Source organism: Lipotes vexillifer, unplaced genomic scaffold, assembly GCF_000442215.2.
Source record: "Lipotes vexillifer unplaced genomic scaffold, Lipotes_vexillifer_v1.1 scaffold91, whole genome shotgun sequence".
Lineage (NCBI taxonomy): Eukaryota > Metazoa > Chordata > Mammalia > Artiodactyla > Lipotidae > Lipotes > Lipotes vexillifer.
Window position 1 is genome coordinate 5,550,881 of NW_006777583.1, and position 9,458 is coordinate 5,560,338.

Below are 9,458 nucleotides of genomic sequence, written 5' to 3' on the forward strand. Positions count from 1 at the left end.
ATATTAGATATAGTTTTGTTTTGTTTCCTCCTTGTTCTACTTTTCCCCTCCCCCAGGGGCACCAAAAGATTGACTCTTGGAGGTTCCTCCACCCTCCGTGGCATCCTGCACCTGCCTTCACAGACATACATTCTCCAAGGATGTCCCATGACTCCCCTTGGGCTATTTACCCCCCCCCAACTTCTGCTCCTCTTTAAGGTACGGGGTAGAAGGAGAATTCCCCCGGCTTTGTGGACGCCTTCTTTTCCTAGTACTGTTTCAGCAGTGCGGGGATCACCTTTAAGATACAGCTTAGCCAAAGCAGACATTCTTGTTCTTTCTTGGCAGATGCTTTCTCAAGTGTGTTGTTAAGCTGTGCTCCTTCCTTTGTTTGCTGTCAACAGGTAGTTTTTTGTTTTCCAATTGCCTAATTGTGGTGTTTACTGTTTTTATTTCCTTTCCTAGTCATTGGGTAAAGGGGAATCTGCAATTGTGCCTCTGTGGACATGTCTATAAGGGAAGCGCCATTTAATTCTTTTCAAACTCTGCTCACCGGTGAAAATTACTGAAGAAACCATTCAATGTTTCACACATCCTATGTGTAAATATCAGTCCTGTTAATGGCATGGGCCTCTGAGAGGTTGAGTGAAGGAAATTAGGTACAAATTAATATGGAAGGGTGATAATTTGAGATGGTTTTCAACTTTAAGTTGGAGAATAGATTAGAACAGAGATCTGTTCATATATCACAAAGTATATTTTTGCTACATTTTAATAAAAGTTTCCCTCCCATTCCCTTCCCCACCCTCCATTCAGTTAAGGGTGGGTGGACATAAATACTGTTTGTATGGACAAATGTGGCCTGCACCCTTGATACCATTCCTTCTTTTCTTTTTTTCTAAGCTTCTTGCTTCCTTTCCACATCACAGCCTGGTATGCAAATACTCAGAGAAGACTTTATGTTTATGCTTTCTTGTTTCCTAACATATCTCACATTAAACAGGAACATTCACATAACCAACTCTTAAATTAGAATACGTGATTTTAAAACTTCATTCCCCTGAGAATCTGGGGAGAAAATGTGGAACAATTACACGTTTACCACGTAGAAGGCTGTTCTTCAGTTACACCCCAACTGATTCACTCACACTTATGAGGTAAGTTGTGACAACAGAGCTAAAAACAGGGCTGGAAAGTGTGACTGATGCTGGTGTGGAGACCGGGAGGTGGAGGGAAGGAGGAAAACTGGGCCAGTGGCTTCTGCAAGCGAGTGTGACAAAGCAGCTGAATGTGACTTTTGTATTTGCCAGTCGTCTGGGTATAGGCCATGAGTGGCAGGCAGTTCTAGGCCTCTGCCCTGATGTGACTCTAAACTACCTTTGATAGCTCACCTGAGAAACTCAAGGTGAGTTGTAGGACTGCAGACTTTCATAGTGTTAGGGTCCTGGGCCAGACACTTAGCTAACCCATTGCCAGAATAATCTGGGTATGTAATAAAATCCTTTACACCCGCCCGCCCCCCCCCCCCCCCCCGCAAGAGACGTACCTTGGTTGTCGTTTCCAGGATGATCTCTTTGTGCAGAAGTTCGACCACCATCTTCACGTGGCCTTCTTTAGAGGCCAGATGCAAGCCGTTCAGCCCATTCTGCGAAGAGCAGAGAGGCAGGGAAGGTGGGGTTAGAGGGTCCGTGTGTCCTGCTGGTCCAGGCAGCTGGACCGAGGTCCCTGACCTCGAGGGGCCGTGCAAAGGGCCCGAAGGGGAGACCCCGAGTGGTGTCGACATAGGCGCAGGGCAGAGCCAGCCTGTGACCAAAGCTTGTCTGACAGTTAAATTTTAGGGGAAAAAAACCAAGCAAACATTTTCCAGGGCCAACCATCAAGTCCACAAAAGCAGAACTCTCACTGGGTAGTTAAAGTTCCAGCTGCCCGGGCTCTAAAGAAAGCAGCCAGTGCAAGCCTCACTGGTCCCCTCCTGCTTCGGACCCTTCTGACCCTTGCACTTAGATGTCTTGAAACTTTCTGGCAAATGCTGCCTTCAAAGAGAGCTACTCAGAACACAAATAACTGACTACACGATGGAACTAGCTTTCAGTTCCAATGGAAAAGTAGATCTCGGCTCCGCACAGAGGATGATTTTCATCAGTCAGTGACCTCCACCCCCCTCCCTCCCCACCAGCAATCTCCCCTCTTCCCAGCTCCTCCTTCCTGTCTCCTCTGCTGGTCAACTCTGTTCTCCCATGTCCCCTTTCAGGGGGTGCCCCAGGGCCACCGTGGGCTCTGGCTGATAAGAAAGACCCTCATCACCAAGATGGAGGAGTTGGTTCCTGATGGTGCGAATGGAGGGGTCCCAGACTCACCCATCTTCAAATCTCTCTGCAGCCCCACCACGGGGCCCTGAAACTCCCACTCTCCCTTTGTATCAGGGCACCATTTTCAGCCCCCCCCCGCCACTCCCCAATTTGACAGTATATATCAAGAGCTTACTTAAATGGTCATTTCCACTGGACTAGGTTCCTGGGGCTCAGATACCATTCTGATGGCTGAGTAGGTGTTACCTTTCCTCCAAAGATAATCGTTTACATTTGTGGCTGGAATGTTGAGGAATGGATTTGGGCTGGGTTCCTTGATGTACCCAGGGTTTTCTTAAGCGTTGGAGGAGACTTCTGGAAAAAATAGGCCCAGACTTTGGCTCTACTTCGTTGAGTGTTAAAGATATAAATCATGCCTAGTAGGGAGAAGGCGGGTGCAGACTGAGGCCACATTGCTGGATGCTGCCATGGGGCCCTTGGGAAGGAACCCATCAAAAAGGAGGGGCTCCAGGGACTTCCCTGGAGGTCCAGTGGATAAGACTTCGCCTTCCAATGCAGGGGGGGCGGGTTCGATCCCTGGTTGGGGAGGTAAGGTCCCACATACCTCGCGGCCAAAAAACCAAAACATAAAACAGAAACAATATTGTAAGGAATTCAATAAAGACTTTAAAAGTGGTCCATATAAAAAACAAACAAACAAACAAACTTAAAAAAAAAACACACAAAAAGGAGGTGCTCCAAATGGGACAAAGTTCACACCTAGCTCTAAAGACAGAGGGGAGGGTGGTCACCAACCTCACTCCAACCTGTGTTCTGATAGACTTTGGTAAAACAACTAGGCACACGTGAATTGAAAAAGCTCCATCAGTTAAGAGCTGAAGCACTCAGGGCCCAAGCAATTCTTGTGTTGAGATTCCACTTGAGGAGTAAAACTGTCTTCAGGCTATGTACCTCCCCAGATATGCTCACCCCACTGCATCCCAGGCTTCAGCCCGTTGCCTGACTTTCCCAGTAAAGTGAGCCCTGGGAATGCTGAATTATTCTCGTGGTCTTAAATCTCCTGTCACTTCCTGCCAGCCTTGGTGGGGCAGGGATTGGGGAGGAGACATCTGAGGTGGGTGTTGGCAGGGATTGAGCCGAGGGCTCTTTTTAATAGCTCCAGACTCAGTTCCTACTCTACCCGACTCATGGAGCTCTGGATTTTCCAGTGGCTGCCTAGAGGTGCCAGGTGACATACCCGAGGAGTTCAGGGGAGGTGTGAACCATAGGACAAATTTGGACCAAAAAAAGACAGCAGATTGGAAAGAGTTTGCAGACAAAAATTTCCCCCCTACTGCTATCTCTTTGCTGTTGCGAGATACAGCAACTTGAAATAGTCTCTCTGAGAAATAAGCTGGGTTTTGAAGCTGTAACAATTTGGATAACATGCCACCTTTTATTTGCTTTCCTCCTCCCTTCATTCCTCCTTTCCTTCCCTTTGCCCTCACTCCTACTTTCCTACAATTACAGCCCCCAGTGAAACATCAGCATGCAACTCAGGTTGTTTTCTAGAGAACCCAGGCTAACACAGAATATAAAAAAAGGTGAATTTGGCAGAAGTTTGCAATAAAGGCAAGGGTACGGAAGAAACTTCAGGGCACTGAGCATGTTTAGTAGCTCTAATAGATCAGGGGCAACAGATCTGGGCTCTGGATCTATCATAAAGATGGGTTGACAAGTTGGGGGGTAGGAGTAAAGTGTGGTTATGGAATTATGCCTCCAGGAGGTACATTTCCTGCCCTCCAGCAGGTGGCAACAGGAAGACAACTACAAGGACCTGTAGCTTTGGATAGGTATGCCTATACTCCAGAGACTACAGAAATATTTGGGGTAATAGTCTCATTTAGGGGTTGAAATTATTCACTGCATCAAACCTTTATAGGAAAAAGTAGTAACAAGAAGTGATCACCCCGGGGCTTCCCTGGTGGCGCAGTGGTTGAGAATCTGCCTGCCAATGCAGGGGACACGGGTTCGAGCCCTGGTCCGCGAAGATCCCATATGCCGCGGAGCAACTAAGCCCGTGCACCACAACTACTGAGCCTGTGCTCTAGAGCCCGTGAGCCACAGCTACTGAGCCCGCGTGCCGCAAATACTGAGGTCTGTGCGCCTAGAGCCCGTGCTCCACAACGAAAGAAGCCACCGCAATGAGAAGCCCGTGCACCGCAACGAAGAGTAGCCCCGGCTCGCCGCAACTAGAGAAAGCCCGTGTGCAGCAACGAAGACCGCAACACAGCCAAAAATAAATAAATAAATAAATAAATAAATTTATTTATTAAAAAAAAAAAGTGATCACCCCATCAGTGAAAATGAAGAGAAATATAGTGAGAGGCCCTCTGTGTCCATTAGACACCATTTTACTAAAATCTTGGAAGTCTGTGCTTTGCTTTATAAGGGAAGGTCGAGTGATTCTTGCACATACACATCAGGCTGTTTAATTCTTACCACACCCCAGGGGAGCAGACATTATTCTCACCTCCATTTTGCAGATCAGGAAGAGGAAACTTGGTGAGGTAGATTGCTTTGTTCCAGGTTACACAGATTCAGGGCTCAAACCACCCTGAGGTTCTTTGGCTCAAAGTCCCAGCTATAGTTTTGAAGGGAACTAAGAGGAGGTAAACTTCACCTCCTCCTCCTAGAGATTCAAAATAGTTTTACCTGGTTAGTGGCTCTACTTCAGGCAATGAATCAAGACAAAACGGAAATGATTCAAAAGCTGATCGAACTGGGACTCTATTAATGTGCCAGGTAAGGTAATCTGTGTTTGTATCGGACACCTATAATTTATGTAGATCCACATACATTTTTTTCAGATGCTGCACAAATTGGGAAATGTGTGGAGTGTTGTCAAACCATATGTATTTGTATGTGTTCAATACACTGTATAATTGACTCAATTATCCATGTGGGGATTATTCACTTTTAATTTGCAATCTGGCTTCTTTCAGTTAGGATGTTTCAGGGCTGCTCTAGGAATGCCAACTAATGTAAATAATAATTTAAGTAAAACATAATTGGGTACGAAAATTAAATCCAATCTTTTCTCGGCTCCTGAAGATTCTACAGCTGAAATGTAACTCTAATTCATCCACTATCTTTTCATTCTCCAGTGCCATTTTACTACCAAGGATTTTATTGCTTTCCATAGATTATTGCAATAGCTCCCTATCTGGCTTTCCTGCTTACCTCTTTCCCATCCAATAATCATTCTGCTTACAGTAATCTTCAACAAACAAACACAGTTCTCACAAAAATTTCTTTGCTTGAAAACATTTAATGGCTCCCCATTTCTCACCAGACTAAATGTACATGCCACAACCTATCATTCAAGGCTTCTTCATGCCACCTGTCCCAGGAAATTTTCCTGATCCAACCTCGGATGCCTTATCACTGTTCCCAGCTCCGAATCCCCTTAATGCACTACATGTTTTTCTCTAAGTGAGACAAAGGTATTCCTGAACTCGCGTTGTCTCTCTATTCTCCTGAGATGTCCTTAATCGCAGCCTCTGCGGCGATTCATCTCCTCTACTCCGCAGTACCTAGCTCAGTGCCCGACCACAAAGAAAGGCACAACAAACATTTGCTCATTTACCTGCTGGCAAACCTCAAGAGCAGGAATTTTGGTCTTTTGTATCCCGAGTGTCTAGCACAGTGCCTGGCACACAGTAGGTGCTCAAAGAACACTACTGAACGAATAAAAGTACAAAGAGCCCAGGCTCCGCGTGGGGCACTGCAGAGCTCCAGGGATCTAGATACAGGAAGGGCTGGTGGCGCAGAGCACAGGGTGGAGCTGGCCCTGGGCTCCTTCAGGGAGCGCGTTCCACCGCCTGCCCATTTGCAGCGCAGGCCAGACACCGCGGGCACTGCTTAAACTTTTTCTTCCAAAAAAATGTATGTGTATATGTACGCACGCGTAAATGTATATGTTTATACACACACACTACCTACATAATACATAAAAATAGCCACACCATATCCAGGTATGCGTATATATATAAAATAGGCAAATATGTACATATAAATAAATTAATATATGTACAGCCTTAACTCGGAACGGCGGGAGTGGAGGGGAGGACGACAGGGACGCCCCTTCGCCCCTCCAGGATCGCAGGACCGGAGCGGCGCGGCCCCTGCGTGGCTTGAGCCTTCCGGCTTGCCGTCCGCCGCTGCCGCCGCCATTGGTTGGACTCCAGGCAGCTGATCCTAGCGGCGGGGCCAGGGAGCTTCGAGGATGGCGGCGTCCGCGGCGCTGATTCTGCGGGAGAGCCCCAGGTAGCCCCGGCTGAGCACGGGGGCAGCGCGGGCAGGGCAGGCGTAAGGATGCTGCTGCTGTCTGTCGCCGAGGCGCGGGTGGGGGGCCGGGGCGGAGGGGCAGGTGCGGGGCCGCGGGTGTCCGGAGGGGCGGGCGCGGGGCTGGCAGAGTCGCAGGTGCGGGCCCCGCGGGATTGCGCGAGACTGCGGGTGCCTTCACCTGCGTGAACTTACAGTGGGCCTGGGCAGCTGAGGTCAGTACGACAGTGTGTGGTCAGTGTCACCGTTCCCCGAGGCTGTATCGCAGGTACCCAAGCCATCCTGGAGTAACACTGAAATCACGTGGAAAAGTATTCCGTTTCCGTTTTCAGTTCTCTTTCAGACCTCCTGTTTATGAGAAAGTCTCCCATTGGTCCCGGATGGTCTTTAATACCTAACACGCGTTAATAGACCTTTTCAATCAAGATAGACTAGGCCTCAGGCCAGGAGTTTTGGCTTGTAACAGTATCTAGCCAGAATTTAGTAACATCGCTTTTGTTTTCGTTTGATTTCTTTTGAGTTTATTTGTTTATTTAGTTCATTTCTATTTATGGTAGGTAAGTAAGGTCCGCTGTCTATGGTGGTGAGGTAAAGTTATGTTTTAAAATAAAATTATTTAAGTAAAAGTGACTTCATTTAATGAAAAATAATAGTGCAGGTGGTGTGTGGATGCAGAAAAGTGCGGAAGTATACAGGCAAATAATTGAGGCTGGAGAATAACTTTGTGTCTAGATTGGATAGGAGTCTTTCTGAAGAAGAGAGTTGTCATTTTGAAGTTTTTCCTTTTTTATTACTTGAGTTCTGACAGCCAGCCAGTTCCTTTTCTCACACCATTGTCCTGGGTAACACATCACATCAGTAAACCATATTCAACATGGTGCAGTAGAATTGTTCTTATCACGTAATTAAAGCTGATTATTACAATTGAAACAGGGTTTTAAAACAGCTGTGTACTTAGTGACCCCAAATGATATTGTATGTAGTTTTTTTTTTTTCTTTTTTTTTTTTTATTCCATTACCTGCCATGCAGCAGTCTTTTCTTTCTATTTTTGGTGTAATTGCCAATTCCCTCCTCCCACTCTTCTCAAAGTTCTGTTTTGAGTTAAGTGGATACATAAACTTTCACTCCTAAATTAATACCATTCCCCACAGAGTGCAAGCTTCTCCTAGTCGTTTGCCTTGCCCAGAAGAAAGAGAAAATTTGCCAGATAGACCTTTTCAACAGAAATACTTTTGGGGTTATCTTTTGGAACCATCCTGCCTTTGCTGGCCATCATTTGTTTTTCTTTATTTTACTCAGACTTACGTTGTAGCAAGCAGAGTTGTCGAAATGAAAACTTACAGACAGCTGTACTTAGAGTAACTACAGTACCACTTGGGGAAAACTCATTTTAAAACTTTGTTTTATGAATTTATTTAGCATGAAAAAAGCAGTGTCGCTGATAAATGAAATAGATATAGGAAGATTTCCACGATTGCTCACCCGAATTCTTCAAAAACTTCACCTGAAGGTTTGTATGTTTGCACTTCTATAGATTATAATATATTCTCGTGATTCCACTGCAACTCTAGGTTTCGACTTGAAGTGCCTTTTGCGAGGTATTGTTCTCCAGCAGGTCCTCAGGAACACCGGGTCTCTAGACAATTTGATAATATCCCACAGTCAAAAGTTTGGGAACGTCTGTCTTCATTCAAATTAATTTATTTAAATCATGGAACTTTTCAGAGTATATTTTATGGTAGTGTTAATAGTAAATATTTAAGTGTGAATGTTGTGTGCAAAATTTTCCAAATGTGTTTGACCAGGGAACTGTTTTATCATGGTATTTATTTTGGGACCAAGGCGCTGTGGAACACGCTTTGGGACAATTCTGATATCATGATTTCATTCTTTGTCTTAAAAATAACTCTGTAGGGCTTCCCTGGTGGCGCAGTGCTTGAGAGTCCGCCTGCTGATGCAGGAGACGCGGGTTCGTGCCCCGTTTCAGGAAGATCCCACATGCCGCGGAGCGGCTGGGCCCGTGAGCCATGGCCGCTGAGCCTGCGCGTCCGGAGCCTGTGCTCCGCAAATGGGAGAGGCCACAACAGTGAGAGGCCCGCATAACGCAAGGAAAAAAAAAAAAAAAAAATAACTCTGTAGTTTTGCTATCAACCAGTATGTAATTTTTCATTTAATCTTTCTCTTCTACTTTTATTTTAAGGGTGTGCTTATCTTGGATATATTGATGCTTAGTAATTCATTACTTGGTTAACTTGCTAACATTACTTAGTTAACTTCGTTATCAGGTTAATAAAATGTAATTCCTTTCAACATGTGTTTAAGGAGTGCCCATTAACTGCTCTGCCTGGTGCAAAGTATCACCATTAAATGAGAACCCAGACTCTTACCTCTTCTTTTTCCTGGCCAGAGGCCAGTCCCAAAGCCCTGCCCTTTCTCCCTCTGAAGTATCTCTCAAATCCAAGTCCTCTTCGTAATCCGAGTTCAGACCCTTATTATTTCTCCCTTGGACTACAACAGTTACCTTTAAACTGGTACCGCTGTCTGTAGTCCTCTACGTTCTTATCACTTTTCCGTGGTGCTGTCCCATTTATCTTTCCAAATATTTTTTTCCTAAAAAAAAAAAAAAGTTGATCATATCTTTACAGTGTTCAGAGTCATCAATGACTTTCCATTGCTCATGGGAAAAAGTTCATATTCCTTAACATTGTATTATAATAACATTACAATATAGGTACAGTCTGTGTTTTCCCCACTTCGCAAGTGTTTCAGCTACCCTGGATGCTCTTTTACTGGAACGTATTGTGAACTTTTTCGACTTGGTGTCTGTGTGATATACTCTTTCC

At 45.5% G+C, this 9,458-nt stretch overlaps 1 protein-coding gene across 1 annotated transcript in view; it reads left to right on the forward strand.

Annotated features, from left to right (window-relative positions):
* The first annotated feature begins 6,537 nt into the window (after positions 1-6,537).
* COMMD10 (COMM domain containing 10) overlaps positions 6,538-9,458 on the forward strand; it is a 160,829-nt gene continuing 157,908 nt past the window's right edge. The window contains exons 1-2 of the mRNA XM_007451220.1: positions 6,538-6,596; positions 8,035-8,125. Of these exons, the coding sequence (XP_007451282.1) occupies positions 6,556-6,596; positions 8,035-8,125 (132 nt within the window). The 5' untranslated portion in view covers positions 6,538-6,555. The remainder of the gene's footprint in view (positions 6,597-8,034; positions 8,126-9,458) is intronic.